The following is a 21,756-nucleotide window of genomic DNA, read 5'->3' as shown; positions in this document are numbered from 1 at the left end:
CAGTAAACTGATATCCAACAGGCTGCTGCGCATTTTCTGATGAAAAGAAAGATAAAAGTGTTAAACATAACATGGGGACTTGTAGGACCAGAATCCAGGCTAGCGGGGCGGAAGTGGGGGAGTTAGCGGAGCGGAAGTGGGGGGGCTAGGGGGCGGAAGTAGGGGGCTAGGGGGCGGAAGTGGGGGGGCTAGGGGGCGGAAGTGGGGGCGGAAGTGGGGGCGGCCAGAGGAGCGGGCGAGCAGGGCGGAAGTGGGGGGCCAGCAGGGCGGAAGTGGGGGGCCAGCAGGGCGGAAGTGGGGGGCCAGCAGGGCGGAAGGGAGGGGCCAGCAGGGCGGAAGTGAGGGGGCTAGCGGGGCGGAAGTGAGGGGGCTAGCGGGGCGGAAGTAGAGTCAGAAAGAGTGGCGTCAGGAGAGGCGCCTGCATCGTAGCTGGGAGCCGAGTTCGGGGTCCGGGCTGAGGGGAGGGAAGGTTAAGCCTCTGAACTGAAACCACCATGGGGGTGTCGAATGATGCGGACAAAACGCTGTTCATCGGGAACCTGGATCAGAGAGTGACCGAGGAGCTTCTGTTCGAGTTGTTCCTGCAGGTGGGCCTGGGCCTGGGGAGAGCCTCTCCGGCCCGGGGCCTGGGGACAGCCTCTCCGGCCCGGGGCCTGGGAGCGGAGGCAGCCTCCGCTTGTCTCTTTGGGTTTCTGGTAACCTTGGGCCGTCTTTATTTGGTGCCCGCCTTCACTGCTCAGTTTAAAATTTCCGCCATTCACTCAGGAGAATATTTGTGCTGCCAACAGGAGAAAGTTTCCCAGAGATCACACACGCACATTCAAATAAACCGCGGCAGCTTTCCCAGCTCCTCAGCAGCCACTCACTCACTCACTCCACCCCTCACTCACTGGCACAGTGGTTAGCACTGCTGCCTCACAGCGCCAGGGACCTGGGTTCGATTCCCGGCTTGGGTCACTGTCTGTGTGGTGTTTGCACATTCTCCCCGTGTCTGCGTGGGTTTCCTCCGCGTGCTCCGGTTTCCTCCCACATTCCGAAAGACGTGCTGGTTAGGTGCATTGGCCGTGCTAAATTCTCCCTCAGTGTACCCGAACAGGCGGCGGAGTGTGGCAACTAGGGGATTTTCACAGTAACTTCAAAATGTAGCCCAGTCCATCACGCAAACCAGCCTCTCATCCATTGACTGTCTACACTTCCCGCTGCCTCGGAAAAGCAGCCAGCATAATTAAGGAGCCCACGCACCCCGGACATTCTCTCTTCCACCTTCTTCCGTCGGGAAAAAGATACAAACGTTTGAGGTCACGTACCAACCAACTCAAGAACAGCTTCTTCCCTGCGGCCATCAGACTTTTGAATGGACCCCTACCTCACATTAAGTTGATCTTTCCTGACACCCTAGCTATAATTCTGCATTCTCTCGTTTCCTTCTCTATGAACAGTGTGTTTTGTCTGTGTAGCGCACAAGAAACAATACTTTTCACTGTATGCTAATACATGTGACAATAATAAATCAAATCAAACTTCATTGCACTGTTAATGTAGGCCTACTTGTGACACTAATAAATAAAATCCCTCACTCACTTACACTCATCCATTCATTCACCCTCTCCCTCACACACACACTCATTAATTCACCCACTATCCTGCTACTGGGACCTTTTCACATTTGGAAGGTTCCAGGAGAGGTTTTATTCTCCTTCTCCGCAGGTTAATTATAGAATTTTAGCAGCTAGTTTTGTGTTCAGTTCTATAGAAGAGTGATACGGACTCAAAATGTTTCTCACAGCTGTTGCCAGACCTGCTGAGTTTATCCAGCATTTTCTGTTTTCCTTCAAATTCAGTTTTAACCTGTGTTGCTTCATTAACTCCCCCCACCCCAGACACTTTGGTGGGGTGTGTGTTTTCTCAGCTGGAGTGGAAATGTGCCCACTTTCTCTGTGTCTCATTTTTCTTTTTCTGTTTCACCAGGCTGGCCCACTCCTTGCAGTAAAAATCCCCAAGGACAAGGATGGAAAATCAAAGCAGTTCGCGTTTGTGCATTTTAAACACGTGGAGTCGGTCCATTATGGAAAAGACTTGTTGAATGGAATACAACTGTATGGCAAGGCCATCAAGATCCAGTTCAGATCAGGTAAGGCATGTTGAATCATTGGCTTTCATATTTTGCTTAGCAACTTATTTCCTGCCTTTATATGGCGGTGGTTTAAATTCTAAAAGCAAAAGTCCAAAGATGTGCAGGTTCGGTGGATTGGCCATGCTAAATTGTCCCTCAATGTCCCAAGATGTATAGTTTAGGGGAATTAGCCATGGTAAAATGTGCCGGGTTTTGGGGTGGGGAAGAGGACCTGGGAATGACATTCTGTTAGAGAGTTGGTGCAGACTTGATCGGCCGAATGATGACCTTCGGCACTGTAGGGATTCTAAATGAAAATCCTGTGAATGCTGGAATCTGAAACAGAAACAGAAGATATTGGAAAAATTCAGCCGGTCTGACAGTATCTGTGGTGTGGAAGAGAGAATAGAGTTAACATCCACATGACTCTTCATAGCTTAAATTCTGTTTACCAATTTTTTTTTTGGATTTTTAGTTGTCTGCTTTCATGTCATTTTTAATTTGCTACTCCACGTTTTTCAGATCTGAGCGATGTAAATCTGTTCCCAGATGCCCATTATTTGAGCTGGTTGCCAGAAAGGGCACTGTAGGTATTTCTGGGGGCATTTGTTGGAGGTGGGCACGGCACTTTATAGATTGTGCAAAGATTCTTGTCAATTTTGCTACCAATAATTCTGCAATGGACCCATTTAAAGATGAGTTGGACTATATTTGCAACTATTTTGAGCTTTACATTGGATGTGCCTCCATAATTGAGTATGCCACATGCGGCACAGTGGTTAGCATTGCTGCCTCACATCAATTCCCAGCTTGGATTACTGTCTGTGTGGAGTTTGCATGTTCTTCCCGTGTCTGCTTGGGTTTCCTCTGGGTTCTCCAGTTTCTTCCCACGGTCCAAAGATGTGCGGGTTAGGTTGATTGGCCATGCTAAATTGCCTCTTAGTGTGTCCTGGGATGTGTAGGTTAGAGGGATTAGCGGGGTAAATGTTTTGGGTTGTGGGGATTGTTGTTGGTGCAGATTCGGTGGGGCGAATGGCCTCCTTCTGCACTATAGGGATTCTATGCACACTCTTAAGCATTTAAGCCATCAGCTGATCTGGTGTTTTGCAAAGGGGCACGAGTCGTCACGAGTCAGAGTTTTAAAGCACAATAAGAGGCCCTTCGGTCTGTCGTGTCTGCTGTGGTACAGCCTCTGCTGGAGATAAATTAGATAGTTTTAATTGGTGGGGATCTGCTTCTTCTGTTTCAGCTGTTGAGGGAAAGATGATTCGAATTAGATAAAAATGAGCAGAGGTCAGCACCAACATTTGTCATTTGCTTTCTGTTGAGACCCATAGATTTAAAATGTCTTTCCTAATGCAGTAAAGTTAAAATAATTTTTTGTAAATAAAAATTGTAGTAATTTCCTATCTTCTGTTCCTAGGTAGTGTTCATGAATCTCGGGAAGGAAACCCCCAGTCTCAGAATTCAGCTGCTACTCACGCTCCCTACAATTCTAACCAGTTCAGCAATAATCGGTATGGTCTTCCTATTGTGACTGTTCAGTTCTTTATTCTTTGGTTCTGCATGGTTAGAAATGTAATCCATTTGCTATACCAGACCTATGGGGGGAATAAAACTCGCAATTCACTTCATTTGGTGGAACTTGCAAGGGCGTAAATGCTGCTTTTTAGATTCCGAATATCGAAGTTGTCTTTTCTGTTTTGAATTCCTGAAGTAGGTTTTCCTGGGCTAGAGCTGGAAGCCAAACGGGGCGGCACAATGGTTAGCACTGCTGCCTCACAGCGCCAGGGACCTGGGTTCGATTCCCGGTTTGGGTCACTGTCTGTGTGGAGTTTGCACACTCTCACAGACACGTGTCTGCGTGGGTGTCCTCCGGGTGCTCTGGTTTCCTCCCACAGTCCAAAGATGTGCAGGCTAGGTGAATTGGCCATGCTAAATTCTCCCTCAGTGTACCTGAACAGGCACTTTGCAGTGTAAATGTAAGCCTACTTGTGATTAATAAATAAACTTTAAACTAGTTATTGGTGCCACTCGTTAGATTTGGGAAATTTTGGACATTGTGCGCTTGTCATATCCATACTACTGTGTGGATATCTGGCCGCTGTTAAAGATGTAAGATCACTGCCTGAGGTGGTCTCAACTGTGGGCATCACTTTCAAGGTTAGTACCAGCATTACACTGCAATATTAACAAAAGCGTTGAATAAAGTTGTCAAGAAACCTGAGACACCAAAGTTTGTCACAAAGATATTACCAATGTTTAATTGAATTTAAATGAAATTAAACCTTGGTTGCAATTCATTTTCGGTCCATTATACCCCATGCAGTTCACACTTTGTAAACTTAACTCTTGCAACAGAACTCTTACTCTCTGGAACAGCTGTAATAGTTGGGGATGGGGGGCGGGGGGGTTAACTAAATCCTACGCGTTCTTTCCCAAATTAGTAAATGCGCAAGGTAATTAGGACAATAAAAATTGGGGATCAGAAGAATGGTTTCAGTTTAAAACACCAGGCGGTGGCACCAGTGCTATTAAATGTAAAAGGTGGGTGATGGGTAGGGAAGAAATGTCCTGGTGATAAATGGTGGGATTATGGAGTATTGAAACTTTTCCTGCACCCATGCTATTTTGCAGCATTTGAGTTATTGGACAGATTCTCGCAGTTCTGAGAATGTATATATTTTGGGCCTGTGTTGTTTCCTGGATCCTGTTGTAAAGTGTTTCCCCCTTCTCTCTCACTCTCCCTTTCTCACACTGATTCCCCCACACCCAGCGACAGGTTTGGTCGGGGAATGGATAATACGGGCTCTCCAATTTTTGCAACTCCACAGCCAGTACAGAGATCATTTTCTTCACCTGATAGTCTTCAGCGGCAGGTCCTGGTAAGTAAAATCACCTTTTGGTTAATCTGTTTGTGTGCCTAGTTTATTGGGATAAAGTTATTCTCAACCTTAAAATACATATTTTGAGGTCCAGTATGCTATTATGTGTACCAATTGTATTCTAATTCACATGTCATTTTTTTATTTATTCGTGGGATATGGGTATCGCTGGCTGGCCAGCATTTCTTGCCCATCCCCTAATTGCTCTTGTTCAGAGGGCAGTTGAGAGTCAATGGCTCTGGAGTCACATGTAGGCCAGACCAGGTAAGGAAGGCAGATTTCCTTCCCTAAAGGACACTAGTGAACCAGATGGGTTTTTCTGACAATCGACAACGGTTTCATGGTCATCAGTAGATTCTTAATTCCAGAATTTTTTTTATTGAATCCAAATTCCACCATCTCTTGTGGTGGGATTCGAACCCGGGTCCCCAGAATATTAGCTGAGTTTTTGGATTAATAGTCTAGCGATAATACCACTAGGCCATCACCTCCCCGATAAAATAAATACAATATATATAAACTGCACTAAGACCAAACTGCATTTTAAAACCAGAAATAAAACATTGGATGGAACAATAACATGATATGATTCCTTAACATTATTTATTTTGTATGTTTCTTTTAGAATACCAGTTTAAGAACCATGAATCTTTATGGACACATGTTTTTCCTAATTATACTCTTCTTTTTAATATGCCGTACGTTTTTCAATATTCTCGTTTATGCATGACAAGACATCTTACCTAAGCATTTAAACAGACGTAGTTTAGATATGTCGTATGTACTTATATGTATTATAATACCTTCTATCAGGCCGTCCCAGTCATGTTTTCTTTGAGGCCAGTCTCAGGGTTATCTTTGCTATCTGTTAATCATTTTGGGGTTAGCATGGTTTTTGATGTACATGTGATGTGACCACCTGTGCTATTTGCAGTGTGTCTGGGTAGTAAAACAGCTCCATGAATGCATCCCAACTTTTACAGGACGAATCCTTTTTCCTAATTGACTTAACAGATATGGGCTCTTTCCCTTATTTTTTCATTCATGGGATGTGGGCATCACTGACCAGCATTTGTTGCCCATCCCTAAGTGCCCTTGAACTGGTGACTTGCTTGGCCATTTCAGAGGGCAGTTAAGAGTCAACCACATTGCTGTGGGCCTGGAGCCGCATGTAGGCCAGATCGGGTAAGCACAGCTAATTATCTCCCTAGAGGGAATTATGGCGTTTTTAATGACAATCAGTGATAATTGTCATGGTTGCCATTACTGAGACCAGATTCAACAACTGAATTCAAATTTCACCAGCTGCTGTGGTGGATGTTGTGTTCCCTCAGCATTAGCTTGGGCCTCTGGATTACCAGTCCAGTGATATTCCCACTATCTCCCCTTTTCTTTGAATGGGCCATCTATCCAATTAATTTTACTCGTCTAGTCTTTTTCCATAGCCCTGCAAATTGATTTTTCAATATATATATATAATGTGTGTGTATATACATATATATATAAAATATATATTATATAGTTTTTATATGTTTAAGGGGATTGTTTAAAATTCAGCTTTATTCTGCAGGCAGTCGGTGTGTCTGGTAAACATTTAGCTCAGATATTGTAAAAGCAGGATAATTACTCCTTTCAGCTTGGAATTTGTTACTTTGATAGAGTGAATGGACTTTTATTTACACAAGATTCTTTTAGACGTTGATTGACAGGATCATGTGATGTGGTTAATGGGCAGAGCTGGGTCTGTAGCAGAGAATATGTTTTTGCATTATAGAGTTACAGTTCTAGCTGGCAATTGTTTGAAGTCAAAAGCTTATATAAGCTGCTCTGAAACTCTTTCTTTCTGAAAGCTTCAAGACTGTCCATTCACCATGGTAAGTATGTTTATGGTTGTTAACTGTATTTAAAGTGGCATTTAAGTCTGAGGAATGTTGTTTATTTGGAATGGGAACAGTCATAAACTAGAAAGTAATGTTGCTTCCTTTCATTTTTAGATACTGTTCAACTGTTAATGATTAAGTTGCTTCATTTGTTGTCGTTACATTTAAACTGTGTTATTAAATAAGGTTCGTTTTACCATAAAATATGCCGAATCTGTCAGTGAAATTATTCCTGGAGTGAAACATCGTATCCCCTCACTAATGCCAAAATAGAAAAATTGTTGGGGTCTGGTCTGGCTTCATAATATACCTAGGGGTTCTCCCCCAGGACCCTAATAATATCTAGTTCCTTTTTGAAAGATTTGAATTTTTTTTCCACTGCCTTTCCCACACCATTTCAGACAGTATATTCCAGATGTTAACAGCTTGCTGGGTTTTAAAACATTTTCTTTGTCTTTTCTCCTGGTCCTTTTCCAATTAGCTTGAATCTGTATGCCTGCCCCTGGGTTGATGACCCTCCTGTCTTATGAATGAGTTTATCCTTCCTGGTACCAAACTCATTCAGGTGGTCTGTTTGCCAGTTTAGGGTTTGACTTTCATTGACAGCTGACGGAGAGAGCAGTCAGCTCTGATTTTGTATTCTGCAGATTTGTAAGCTGTTTGATTTTTAACTTGCAGATTAACAATATGTGGCAGCAACACGCCAGGGGAGGGCAGCAGAATTATAGTTCCTCAATGCAGCAGCCAAATGCCAACAACCGTTCCACCGTGCAGCAGCCCTACCGAGGGATGCCTTCTAACCAGCAAACTACACCCCCGAATTACAGCACCTCTGTACAACCACGGTCATCCAGTCCAAATTCGCGAATGACATGGCAATCGGAAAAATCATCACTTGGCACCCACAGGCAGCAGGCACACTCGTCTTACCGGTCAGATGACGGTCACTTCACCCGAGATGCTCACTTCCAGGATCACAGCCAGGACCAGCATTATAGGGGGAACCGCGAGCCTGAGTTCCAACACGACCAAAGCTCGCACCACAGCAGAAGCTGGGAATATGATTACAGGAAGGAGCATGCTAGAGGCAACAGACATCGAAATTGGCAATGAACTGTTGAGGTTCGACAGTGTTGAACTGTTAAACCCCTTTCCCTCAAAGATTGGAATTTGATGAAATGTTCAGTGAATTGAACTGGAACACCACCTGGTTTTAAAAAATTTTTAATTTTCTATACGTAATTGTAATTTTCTCTCTGGCAAGTTGGGATGCCTGCACAGAAATGCCCTGTTTGTAGAATTTACAACACAGAAAGGCCCTTTGGCCCATTTGTCTGTCTGACCCTATCCCTTTACTGCTGTAGATTTATCCAATCCCCTCCTAATACTAACCTTTTGCCTCAGTAGCTGTCTGTTGTTTAAAGACATCCCAGATCTAATGGTGCTCTTGTTTGTGGAACTTCCCTAATTAGTTCCCGAATCAGTCGCGTGAACCTTTATCACAGGGAATGATTTGGACAGCTAGTTCTGCATTGTGACGTGTGCCAGTAAAGTGAAAATAAGATTTTTAAAGACAGTATTAAGCATGCAGGAGAGCAAAAAAAAAATCAAACATGACTTTGTCCCATCCAGACTGCATGCGAGTGGAATCTGCTGGCAGTGATCATGCAGATGCAACACTTAAATTGTGCCAAAATCCATACATGAGTTGTGGAATTTAAAAAAAAATTGTTGTACAGACCAGTCTTTTACTAGATTTTCCTGCCCACAGTATCTTCTGTTTTGATTCCTAGAGGCAGTGGCTATTCTTAGTGAGCAATGCTGCTCCGGACTCACTAGAACAGTGAACAATCGAGTTAATCAGGTGCTCAGCATGTCTCTAATGCATACCTCAGAATGTCAGTGCTCTTCCAACCAACGCTCGTTTTTTGTTTTAACTCCTGGCAAGTCCAGATGCAGCACACTGAGCAGAAAGCTGCTCATCAGCAAGTGAGGGATCACCCACACCGACCAGTCCTCTATAACCAGCATTAGACCAACTGACAATATCAGTTCTTAAAACTGGATTCCACTATCTTAATTTACAGCTACATCTGGTAAACTGATTATAAAATGAGTGTGATTTGCTCACTGAACCATGACCAGTGCTATAAAAACATTGTTGGATTTATTTTCCTGTCTTCAATCGAAACCCAAATTGCCCATCTCTCTTTTCAAAAGGAAAGGAAGGAGATTTAAATTAAATATAGATGAGCAAGTCTGGGTTGGGAAGATCTCCAATAAAGCAATCCGATGCAGTGAGGAATTTCAAGAATGATGGACAAGAATTTTGACCTGAGGGAGGCTGTAAATATGAGCTGTTTCTCGGCTTCGCTCGTGAGCTGGGACAGAAGTTGTCGAGTGCAGTTTTCCACGTGTTCAGTTTGTAATGCAAGAGACCAGCATAGTGTCAAACCAGCTCTTATATTGGCGACTGAATCATAAACCACTATTGGGATGGAGGGGAGCTCATGCTTATCTTCAGTCCCTTGCACTTCATACTAAACAAATAGGTAGCATGGTGCCCAGGAAGTGGATGACTGAGTTTCTATTTGCTCTGAGTTGTCGTGGTTTTCCTGCAAGTTGATTAACCAGTTTGTACTGATATCCATCAGAAAAGTGGAAGCAGTTTATCGCCATGATTCTGCCTTAGAGCAGGATTGGCCTTCATACCAGCAGTAAGGTTCCTTTTTGGGAGTAGTTCACATGGCAGCTACATTCTAAGTAAACGTAGAGTGCAGGTATTTTCTGTTGGTATTACAGTTACTAATTTTTGTCTTTAATTTTCACATTCTTTGTGGTGTTATTACATCTAACCAAATTTCATTGCATTTTCCCTAACATAACTATTGTGTTTTTTGTTCTGTACTTATTTTAGTTGCACATAAGGAATGATGTATTCTCTGGTCTTCAGTTCACCAGCAAAAGAAAAGTTATGATGTAAAAAGAAACAATTGAGAATTTGTTTTTTTTTTAAAGAAAGGAAAATTTGTACAAATTTTTAAGGTGCTGTAGCTTTAATTTTTTAAACCTGGATTTGTGGATTTTAAAAAAAAACCTGGAATCTTTCCAGGATAATTGTAGCTACTTCGTCACCCTTGTACTCTTAACAATATGTTTTTAAAATGTGTACTTGTCATTTGGTGGTTCCTTCGATTTTAAAGTCTTAATTTTACCTTTTTTATACAAGGTCTTTTGACTTTGTTCCCTTTGTTTGGAAATGGAAAAGTTAATTGTTGCTGGCTAAAAGTGGAGCTGGAGGAATGTTAAATACTAGGAAAAATTGCACTGCTGTCTAAATTTTAGTGCTATTTAGCTGTTGTACAGCTTGTAATTTGCTTGTAAATGTGCAATATTTTTTAATATTTCATAATCCTTTTCTGTAGGAAGACCTGTTTACTCTGACTTTACCAGTTCCTGATACCTTTGGTATTTGCTCGATCAGCTAATTTCTAAATGCTGTCATGATTCTATATTAATTGGCATTGTTCATATACCAGGAAAAAGTGATATTTTCACCTTCAGGTTATAAATTGTATTCTCATCCTTCCTGTGTTTGGGGAATTTTACAATTTTTTTTTCTTGTTTCTCCCATGTAATATTGTGAAGATCGTGCAACTACTTTTTAAAAATATCAAAAGTTTTGCAAGTAAAGTGCTTATCCTCTTCTTTGTTTATGCACTTTTTTTGTAAAAAAAATATTTGTCTCAATTGCCTAAATCCATATGAGTCCATATTGGTCCTGAGATATTAGGCATGTCCAGGTTAAATTGGGAGGAGATTACATAATCGAGGTACAAGTCTCCATGTGCCGGAGTGAATGAAACTCCAACAACACTCGAAGCTTGACACCATCAAAGATAAAGCCACTGCTTAATTGGCACCTCGTCCACAAACATTCACTCCCTCCATCACTGACACATAGTAGTGGCAGTTATGTGTACCATCTACAAGCTGCACAGCCAGAACTCACCAAGACTCCTCAGGCAGCTTTCCTAACCCACAACCACTACCATGCAGAAGGACATGGGCAGTAGACAGAGGTACCACCACCTGGAAATTCCCCTCCAAGCCACTCACCATCCTGACTTAGAAATGCATCACTGTACCTTTGCTTTTGCTGGAACCCCCTCTGTAACTGGCATTGTGGGTGTACCTAACCACTTGGACAGCAGTGGTTTAAGAAGGCAGTTCAGTGCCACCTTTACAAGAGCAATTAGGTAGGGGCAATAAATGCTGACAGCTAGCGAAGCTCACAACCCTTGAAGGAATAAAAAAAATAATTGCAGGTTCATGTATTCTTTGGAATTCGGATTGTTAAGGAGTAATTTGATAGCAATTTTTAGGATTTTTAAACACGTCCTGCTGGCAGGACAAAGGAAAATGAACTTAAAGTAGTAGTTTTAAAGTTTATAGTATCACTAGTAGGCTTGCATTAACACTGCAGTGAAGTTACTGTGAAAATCCCCTAGTCGCCACGCTCTGGCACCTGTTCACGTACACTGAGGGAGAATTTAGCATAGCAAATGTTCCTAACCAGCATGTCTTTTGGACGGTGGGAGGAAACCGGAGCTCCCCTAGGAAACCCATGCAGATACGGGGAGAATGTGCAGACTCTGCACAGACAGTGACCCAAGCAGAAATCGAACTGAGGTCCCTGGTGCTGTGAGGCAGCAGTGTTTGCCACCGTGCTGCCCAATTGGCAGAAGGATTAGAGGGGAGGTGAGAAATATTAACGCAGAGGGGATTTTTTGTTGGGGAGGGGGGATGGTCGGAGGGGTGATAGAGGTATTGGAACTTTCACTGTATCTCTATGACCAGGTATGTATTTGAAATGTGGAAACCTACAGGATTACAGATAACTGGAGTATGCAATTAGGCAGATTAGTTTTTTTTGGCCAGTACAGATGTAATTGGCTGAATGGCCCTCTCTTGTGCTGCTAAATTTTCTATTTCTCTGCTAGAACTCTGAAGTTTAACCAGCCAAGGGTGCTGCAGCCAAGACGATGATCGACATTCCTTATTGAATGATGGAATAGCTTTGAGGGGCTGAGTGGCTTGTTATTCCAAGAATAGTGCTGTGGATTTGGATACCTTTACTTCTGAGAATTGACTATAAATCAAGCTCAGACATTTATGGCAATGAGCTACCACACCATCATTCAATTGAGCATTTCTGATCCGTATGCAGCACAATCCTTTATGACTGTCAGTAGAATCCCAGGATTGGATTTCTACCTTATTCAGCCAGGAATTCCTGTAATAAAAATGACCTTTATGTAGTGACCATGGAAAAGACAAGCTGACATGGGCGTGAAGATAAAAGTAAATCATGAAGTTATGTGGTTTCTGCCTGTGTACTATTAAAGGCAGCTTCGGGCTGGGCTGTGAACTGCAGTATTGTTCTACTTGGCGTGCGCTGCTTATGCAGCAATTTTCAGACAGTGACTGAAACTTTGCTCGTTGTCTGTAGTGCCATGTTTCATATGCAAGGTCAATTCTGTAACTGGGTTTCCCATAAGCAGAGAACCTGCGGTTAAGATTTGATGGGCATGGACTTGAAGATGGGTTATCGCAGTTAACGTTTACCTTTTATTCAGGTAAAGTTTATTAGTCACAAGTAGGCTTACATTAACACTGCAATGAAGTTACTGTGAGAATCCCCTTCATAGCTAATCCTAAATAGGATTTATCCAATGTTTTAATTAAAATGCTCACTGTGGGCTGACAGCAGTTGACAGTCTCCACTTTGGCCTGTTATTATATTGCAGTTTGCATTTCCAATTTTGCTCTCAAGACATTGTGATCGTGGAGGAAGATTTACATTCGAATCTTGATGGGAATTTTTTTTTCTTGTACAATTGTGATCATAAGACCATAAATAGGAGCAGAATTAGGCCACTTGCCCCATCGAGTCTGCTCTGCCATTCAATCATGGCTGATATTTTTCTCATCCCCATTCTCCTGCCTTTTCCCCATAACCCTTGATCCCCTTATTAATCAAGAACCTATCTATCTCTGTCTTAAAGACACTCAATGACCTGACCTCCACAGCCTTCTGCGGCAAAGAGTTCCACAGATTCACCACCCTGTGGCTGAAGAAATTCCTCCTCATCTCTATTTTAAAGGATCATCCCTTTAGTCTGAGGTTGTGCCTCATTTGATTTTTTTTGATCATTTTGTCACATCCAGGATATTGTACATACTGAACAACTGATATTCTAGAACCTACTGGGGATATAGTTCTTCCTGTACTACCCTCACACGCAGGTATTGTTAAAGGTCTGTGCATTATAATCCTTAATTACAGGGCAGAAGCAACCTCAGACCCAGCATTGGCATTCAGACAATTATAATCAAGAGCTGTTTCCACGAGTGGTATTTTTTTTCACAGCCATTTTTCTCCTCAATTTTCCCTGGTGTAATAACCAGTGTTCCAAATCTAAATGCTGTAATCAATGCTATCACCAATTTTCTAATCCCTATTGATTTGTGTTCACATACTCCCATGCATTCCACATTCAGTGTACTTTATCTACTAGGCAGGCCACCCAACTGTAAACCAATTAATCTCAACTGCTCGATCAAGTGACCGCAGAAACTTTGTTTGAAATTTTCAAAATGGGAGTACGTACAAATGATAATTCTGGTGTGGAGAACACAGTCTCAGCATTTTAGATTTTCTGGTTTGGAAATTATGATGGTGCATTTCTTGGTTTAATGTGCTGGTGATTTAAGCACATGTTGAATGTAATACTATCCAGTTAACATAACCTATTTCTCAGCAAGAGATATTGTGATTACTGTTTTTAAATATAAAGACAATGGCACCACTTTAATTGAGGCAGTATTTTTAAAGCTAAGGTTATACTCAACGTACTGTGGGGTAGCTATTTGTAAACGAAAAACATGCCTGGATATTTAATTAGTATTTATCATGCACATTTGATATAGAGTCATAGAGGTTTACAGCATGGAAACAGGCCCTTCGGCCCAACTTGTCCCTGCCGCCCAGTTTTTACTATTATGCAAGTACTGATCATAGAGTCTGTACAGTGCAGAAGGAGGCTGTTTGGACCATTGAGTCTGCACCGACCATAATCCCACCTAGGCCCAATCTCCGTAACCCCACATATTTACCCTGCTAATCTCCCTGACACTAAGGGGCAATTTATTATGGCCAATCCACCTAATCTGCACATCTTTGGACTGCGGGAGGAAACTGGAGCACCTGGAGGAAACCCATGCACACACTGGGAGAACATGCAGACTCCACACAGACAGTCACCCAAGCCAGGAATCGAATCCAGGTCCCTGGCACTGTGGGGCACCAGTGCTAGCCACTGTGCTTGTTGTATATTCTACACTTCAGTTATGATCCCTTGTCGCAGATCAGAATACAGAATATTTCTCTTGCAATGAATTTTGTTTATTATGAAATCTTGATATTGATATTCTCTGTCAGAGAAAGGGAATAGGAGTGAGCAAGGAAGTTGTTTCATTTGTGGGCAAACTTAGAATCCTAAGGGCACAGTGATTAGCACTGCTGCCTCAGGGACCTGGTTTTGATTCCCGGCTTGCGCGCTGTCTGTGTGGAGTCTGCACGTTCTCCCCATGTCTGCGTGGATTGCTTCCAGGTGCTCCGGTTTCCTCCTACAGTCCGAAAGATGTGCTGGTTAGATGCATTGGCCATGCTAAAAAATGTTGTATTCATTCTTGGGACATGGACATCGTTGGCTAGGCCAACATTTATTGCCCATCCCTAGTTGCAGTGGTGAGCTGCCTTCTTGACAACTGAGTGGCTTGCTAGGCCATTTCGGAGGGCAGTTGAGAGTCAACCACATTGCTGTGGCTCTGGAGTCACACATAGGCCAGACCCAGTAAGGATGGCAGATTTCCTTCCCTAAAGGGTATTAGTGAAACAGATGGTTTTTTCCAACAATCGGCAGTGGTTTCATGGTCATCAGTAGATTCTTAATTCCAGATTTTATTTAGTTGAATTCAAATCCCATATCTGCCATGGTGGGATTTGAACCCAGGTCATTAGCTGAGTTTCTGCGATAATACCATTAGGCCACTGCCTCTCCATATTTCTCCCTCAGTGTACCTGAACAGGTGCCGGAGTTTGGTGACTAGGAGATTTTCAGAGTAACTTCATTGCAGTGTTAATGTAAGCCTACTTGTGACAGTAATAAAAACACTTAAACATAAGTTAGTGAACATTCAGCAAAGCTTGGGCTAATGGGAAGCAGTCGTTATGGATTTGTAAAACGCGGCTATGGCAATTCGAGGATGAAAAAAGTTTGTGAATATTCTAAAATCAGAGAAGGCATTGGAAAAGCTGTCACAAAGGTGATGTATCAAAAATGCGATGGAGGGTTTCTTGGAATTTAGTGATCTATGAACAGCATACATTTTTCAGAAAGGAAAAAGATTTGAGGAGAGTTCTTTCTGTCTGGTGTTAAAATGCTTCTGCTGAGTTCTCAGGAATATTTTTCAAATCTGTCTGCTTGCTGAGGCTCCAGTGATATATTTGCATATTGTCATAGTGAGGGTTAGCAGTGTAGCAGATGCACATTTTCTGGGCTTGCACTGATGATGCTGAGCTGCGAGGTGTAGCATCTGCAGCACCAACTAATCGAGGAGCATGGGAGGAGCTTTTTGAATATGGGTAGTTGGGAATGTATTCTAAAACACTCCTTTTTGATTTCAGAGTGAGAGAAAGGAAGGTTGAGGATTAACATAGGAACATAGGAGTTAGGAGCAGAAGCAGGGAAAATTCAGCCCTTCGAGCCTGCTCCGCCATTCAATCAGATCATGGCTGATCTCTCCCTGGTCTCAAATGCACCTCCCCACCTGTTCCCCATATCCCCTTATCCTCTTTTATTAGAAATATGTCTATCTCCTTGAGACCATTCAACGATTCAGACTCCATCGCGCGATGGGGCAGCAACTTCCACAAATTTACCACCCTCTGTGAGAAGTTGTTCCTCCAAATCTCACTTATAAATCTATCGCCTCTCAAACTGTACCTGTGACCTCTTGTTCGAGATTGCCCCATAAGAGGAAACATTTGGTCTACATTTACTTTATCAATCCCTTTTAAAATTTTATATACGTCAATCAGATCTCCTCCTCCTTCTAAACTCCAGCGAGCACAAGCCCAAACTGTTTAATCTCTCCTCATATGTCAACCTTTCCATCCCTGGAATCAATCTGGTGAACCTCCTCTGAACTGCCTCCAATGCTACCACATCCCTCTTCAAATAAGGACCACAGGTGTGGTCTCACCAACACCCTGTAAAATTGCAACAACATTTGCATATTTTTGTATTCCAGTCCCTTTGGAATAAATGGGAAGAGAGAGTACGGAATAAATGGGAAGAGAGAGCACTGCTGATTATTTGGGGAAACTTCTGTTAAGAACAGGATGATACCCTGTTATTTTTGGGCAATTGATTACAGGGGTGCATAATAGAAGCTTATCAAAAGAAATAAATTGCGGACCTTGAAAGTTAATTGTTTTCAAGAAATTACAGAATGAGCTGCATTTTTGAAACAATCACTAGGAGGTGGTGCTAACCAGTTGGATCAAAATCTTTTAACACTGCACCAAGTATAATCTTGGCTCGAAGAGTAAATAATTGCATATTGGTGACATGCAGAGTAACTGCCCTTTATGGTATTTTTGTAAATACTTGATAGCTTGTGAAATGTATCTCAATTTACTTAAAGGAGGAATGAAGAATATGGCATAAGAATAGGTACAATCATAGAATCCTACAGTGCAGAAGGAGGCCATTCAGCCCATCGAGTGTGCACCGGCCACAATCCCACCCAGGCCCAATCCCCATATCCCTGCTAATCCCCCTGACACTAAGGGTCAATTTAGCACGGCCAATCCACCTAACCCACACATCTTTGGACTATGGGAGGGAACCAGAGCACCCAGGACAAACCCATGGAGAGAACATGCAAACTCCACACACACACTGATGCAAACTGGGAATCGAACCCAGGTCCCTGGCGCTGTGAGGCAGCAATGCTAACTAACCACAGTGCAACCATGGTCCTGAGAAAACCAGAGAGCTGCCCCATGAGGCCCAACAAACACCAGCAGTTCAGCAGAATTATTTAACTGGGCTCCAATATTCAATTTGGATGAGTCTCAGGGTAAGTGGGCAAAATCAAAACTTTCTCTGTCCTTCATCAATGGAATGAGTAAGCACTCAAACTGCACGTAATTTACACAAAACAGAACAAAGCAGTGTAGAAGTAGCTTTTCGGTAGGTTTTAGCTAAGAATGACACAAATTATTTGGTGGTCATGAAATTAAATGAATTCAGCTGCGCCATTATTTATATAATTGGCTGCAGCAGGGAAGCTAGCATAGATCGAAGAAATTCATCACCTTCACATTGGACAATTTTTTAAAGTTTAGTTTTGTTTTCATTCCCTAATTCCCTTAAAGGGTGGCACAGTGCTTAGCACTGCTGCCTCACAGCGCCAGGGACATGGGTTCAATTCCTGGCTTGGTGATTGTGTGGAGTTTGCACATTGTCTGCGTGGGTTTCCTCTGGGTGCTCTGGTTTCCTCCCACAGTCCGAAAGGCATGCTGGTTAGGTGCATTGGCCGTGTTAAATTCTCCCTCTGTGTACCTGAACAGGTGGCGACTCGGGGATTTTCACAGCAACTTCATTGCAGTGTTAATGTAAGCCTACTTGTGACACTAATAAACAAGCTTAAAAACTAATGAACCAGATATATCATTAAAATTAATGTATGTTTTAATAGTAGAAGAAAATAGACATTGAGTTGACTGGAGGGATGAGATTTGCTGAGCTATGATCAACTTTTCACGTTTTTAACATAAAAGCCCCAAGAAATTATGGCATCATGTGAATAACTCACTTCACCTTTTGAGACTTCAGTATTGGAAATCAATCTCAAAGCCGTGGATGACGAAAGAAGTTCTGGAAAATGATTTGCATCATTCTTTGTCTTCCTCACATCCTGGTGGGTGTCATCAAAAGTGATGCTTGGTGGTATACTGACTGACAATCAATTATAGATAGTTGCATGACTGATCTTTGCTTGTGACAAAGCATTTTTTTTTTTTAAACATTCTGAAGTAAGGTTTTAATAGACAAAACACCAGTGTGATCCCTACGGGATGTTTAACATACCATCCAACAAGCTAGACCTATAACTAGGACTGGAATCTTTTGTGTTTTGAATAGATTGTTTGTAAAGTTCTGAAATAAAAGTTAGAAAACTCTCAAAGTCAGTTTTCCTATATAGAATCCCTATGTAGAATAGTGTTACAGTACAGAATGAGGCCCTTTGAGTCCACACCGACCACAATCCCACCTAGGCCCCATTCCAGGATCCACCCTGCCAATCCCCCTGTCACTAGGGTCAATTTAGCATAGCCAATCAACCCAACCTGCACATCACTGGACACATGTCTTGTGAAGTTATTTCTTACTTATTAATTGAATGAAATTTTCAGACTAATTTTGATTGCCAGGACTCAATCCATGATTGAGTCCTGTCAATGCTTCACATTTATCCTGTTTAAATCCGGGGAAAAGTTGGCTCCACCACCTGTAATGTGTTGTGCAGCACACCTAATATTGTCCCGACTCAAATTGTGATCAAAGCTTGGGAGACAGCTATTCAATTGTGTCTACCATGGCTAATACAACTAAATCAGAATAAACCCACTCCACAGTTCTCCACTTATACATATCATAAAGGATACAAATGATTTGATTTATTATTGTCACGGTGAAAAGTATTGTTTCTTGCGCACTATACAGACAAAGCAAACCGTTCATAGAGAAGGAAAGGAGAGGGTGCAGAATGTAGTGTTACAGTCATAGCCAGGGTGCAGAGAAAGATCAACTTAATACCAAGTAGGTCCGTAGATCTGATGCAGGTAAGTTTACTTATCTTGATGTATGTCCTGGCAATCTTGGCTCAGTCTGTAATTACTGCCTCCTGCCTTTGAACATTTGCATTCAAGGGGCAAGGTTCAAGTGGCACGACAGTCTGGATGAAGGTTCTGGAAGCAAAGGAAGAGTGTGAAGTAGTTTTTATGGCCTTCAAGGTTGTCTCTTTCAGACTTTTGCAGATTGGTGAGTTGCGGCAAGTACAGCTGTAGTGTTCCTGGTTCAAGTAGGAAACTCAAGTTTAATTACGAGTGGACCTTGTTATGCAAGGACCTTATGAGCCTAGGACCTGCCTTTGGGCAGAAGACAGATGAATAAATGACCAAAAAGCTGAATGCTTGTAACTGAAAGAAAATTAGTACCTATGTGAAGAAGATGTGTTCAAGTAACTCAAGTAAATCTCTGTTGACAGAGTTGTCGACTCGTCTAGGTAGTGGTGAAGATAACACACGTGTCCATCCACAGTTTAAATTTGATCATATGGGTACTACTTTAGCCTTTTCAGATGGACAGTTCACCTCGGTATACCATCAACCACTTCCTGGTGGATGTCATCAAAAGTATCACTTTTGATGACATCCACCAGGAAGTGAGGAAGACAAAGAATGGATTGATGTTTTAATCAATCTATGTTTAAAGTGCTCTCAATATATTATTTGCCCAATTCAATGGCATGTCAGATGTCTCGCCAAAGATGATCATTTTAATGAGATAAAAGCAGAATATACTGGAAATGTTCAGCAGCTCACGTAAAATCTGTGCAGGGAGAAGCAAAGTTAATGGCTCATGCTTTCCAACCTCCTGATTGTTGGAGACCGAACATATCCTCTGAAAAACATGATGGGATCCTTTGGAATTCCTTTTTTTTATTCATTTGTACTACATGAACGTCGCTGGTTGGCCAACAACACCAGGTTAAAGTCCAACAGGTTTATTTGGCAGCGCTAGCTTTGTGAGTGTGAACACAAGTCCTCACTCACCTGATGAAGGAGCTTGAGACTCTGAAAGCTAGTGCTGCCAATAAACCTGTTGGACTTTAACCTGGTGTTGTGAGACTTCTTACTGTGCTTACCCCAGTCCAACGACGGCATCTCCACATCACCATTTATTGGCCATCCCCAGTTGCCCTTGAGAAGGTGGTGGTAAGCTGCCTTCTGGAATCGCTGCAGTCCACGTGCTGTGGGTTGACCCACAATACCACTGGGGAAGGAATTCCAGGATTTTGACCTAACAGCTGTGAAGGAACAGCGATGTATTTCCAAGTCAGGGTGGCGAGCGGTTTGGAGGGGAACTTGCAGATGGTGATATTCCTATGTGTCTGCTGCCCTTGTCCTTCTAGATGGAAGAGGTCATGAGTTTGGAAGGTGCTGTCTAAGTATCTTTGGTGAATTGCTGCAGTGCATCTCGTAGCAATTCGCGAATGCAATTATTCTTTGGGAATTGCCCAGGAAGGTTGAACTTCCCATGAGCAATACCTCTACTCCTGGGATTCTCTGGAAAAGTCTCCAACTCTGTGTTAGAGTCAGAGACTTCAGACAGTTCCAACTTACTAGAATAGTCACCCAAGAAATGCGAGACAGGTCTAACACGTGGGTAATTGTACAACTGACTCCCTATCACTCTCACTAATGCTTCCGATTCCTCCATCGACCCACACCTCCCCTCTCCATCCAACCTCACCACCCTTCCCCTTAATCATTTATCTTATCCACCCTAACCCCTTACCCACATGCTCTCTCTCCTTAGCCTTTCAAAGAAGGATTGGGCATTTTAGTTTTGTGCGAGTTTTCTCCCTCCGAGGTTTATTGCACTGAGTCAGTTTGGAAGGATCCTACATTGGAAGATGCTCTGAAGTATCAGAGGAAGGTAAGTGTGTGTGTTTTTCTTTTGTCTGTTCAGGGTGGGAAACAGGGATGCCGACCCTGGGCGGAGGATTCAGGCTAATGTTCCGTGACTATCAGAACTGGGCATCAATATTTCCAGCATTTTCTGTTTCTATTTCAGATTTCCAATATTGTCAGTATTTTGCTTTTTTATTAGCTTCTTAATGAGGTCTAGATTCATATTCTTATCAAAAGCTTTACAGCTGGAAGCTAAGTAGATTTTACACTGAATCCAAATTAGCAGCCAAGCAGTAGACTGTTGTAACAGAGCTGCGGCAAAAATTTCCCAATCACAATGACTTCTATGAATTTTAGTGAGAGCATTGGCAGAATCTGTTGTCTGTATTTTGCACTTGGTTTTGACATTTGATGTGACCTGAATCGCTTGCAGCAGATTCAAAGCCACCTGTAATGAAATTATGATTTTAATTTACCCCTTAATATAAGTTGCCATGGTTTATATTCCACTTCACATCCACGCTCTTGACTATGCAACAACACCTACCTTTGTGGTCAGAATGCGCATGCTGAATGGAAAGTTACAAGGATCGTGTGGACAGATGTCAATCTCTAACCAATGGTACCATAAGTTTCTTGGAGCATTTACATTGTGGCACAGTGATTAGCACCGCTGCCTCACTGCACCAGGGACCTGGGTTCGATTCCCGGCTTGGGTCACTGTCTGTGCGGAGTCTGCACATTCTCCTCGTGTCTGCTTCCTCCTCCTCCGGGTGCTCCAGTTTCCTCCCACAGTCCAAAAGACATGCTGGTTAGGTGCATTGCCATGCTAAATTCTCCCTCAGTGTACCTGAACAGGTGCTGGAGTTTGGCGACTGGGGGATTTTCACAGTAACTTCATTGCATTAATATATGCCTACTTGTGACACTAATAAATAAACATTATTTTTCAAAGATATATCTGATATAGGAAGGGGCGTTGATCAACAGTCACAAAATGGTGCGTGTTTAATATACATTCCATTGTTTAGGAGCATCCCAGTT

General features: G+C 42.5%; 2 protein-coding genes across 3 annotated transcripts in view; both read left to right on the top strand.

The window, feature by feature from the left end:
• clmpa (CXADR like membrane protein a) overlaps positions 1-2,478 on the top strand; it is a 185,320-nt gene extending 182,842 nt beyond the window's left edge. The window contains exon 8 of the transcript XR_013495583.1: positions 2,468-2,478. The gene's annotated coding sequence lies outside the window, so the exon portion shown is untranslated. The remainder of the gene's footprint in view (positions 1-2,467) is intronic.
• LOC144479858 (RNA-binding protein 7-like) lies at positions 355-10,590 on the top strand. Of its 2 annotated transcripts, none has more exons than XM_078198863.1 (5): positions 355-587; positions 1,969-2,131; positions 3,537-3,630; positions 4,896-4,998; positions 7,557-10,590. In XM_078198863.1, exons 1-5 carry the CDS (start codon positions 495-497, stop codon positions 7,989-7,991), a joined length of 888 nt encoding a protein of 295 aa, XP_078054989.1. In that variant the 5' UTR covers positions 355-494; the 3' UTR covers positions 7,992-10,590. The 2 variants fall into 2 exon arrangements, with proteins under 2 accessions (XP_078054989.1, XP_078054988.1); XM_078198862.1 differs by having other exon boundaries at positions 4,890-4,998.
• The last annotated feature ends 11,166 nt before the right edge of the window (positions 10,591-21,756 follow it).

The sequence above is a fragment of the Mustelus asterias genome, chromosome 27 (assembly GCF_964213995.1).
Source record: "Mustelus asterias chromosome 27, sMusAst1.hap1.1, whole genome shotgun sequence".
NCBI lineage: Eukaryota > Metazoa > Chordata > Chondrichthyes > Carcharhiniformes > Triakidae > Mustelus > Mustelus asterias.
This window is presented reverse-complemented; position numbering and strand designations above follow the sequence as displayed.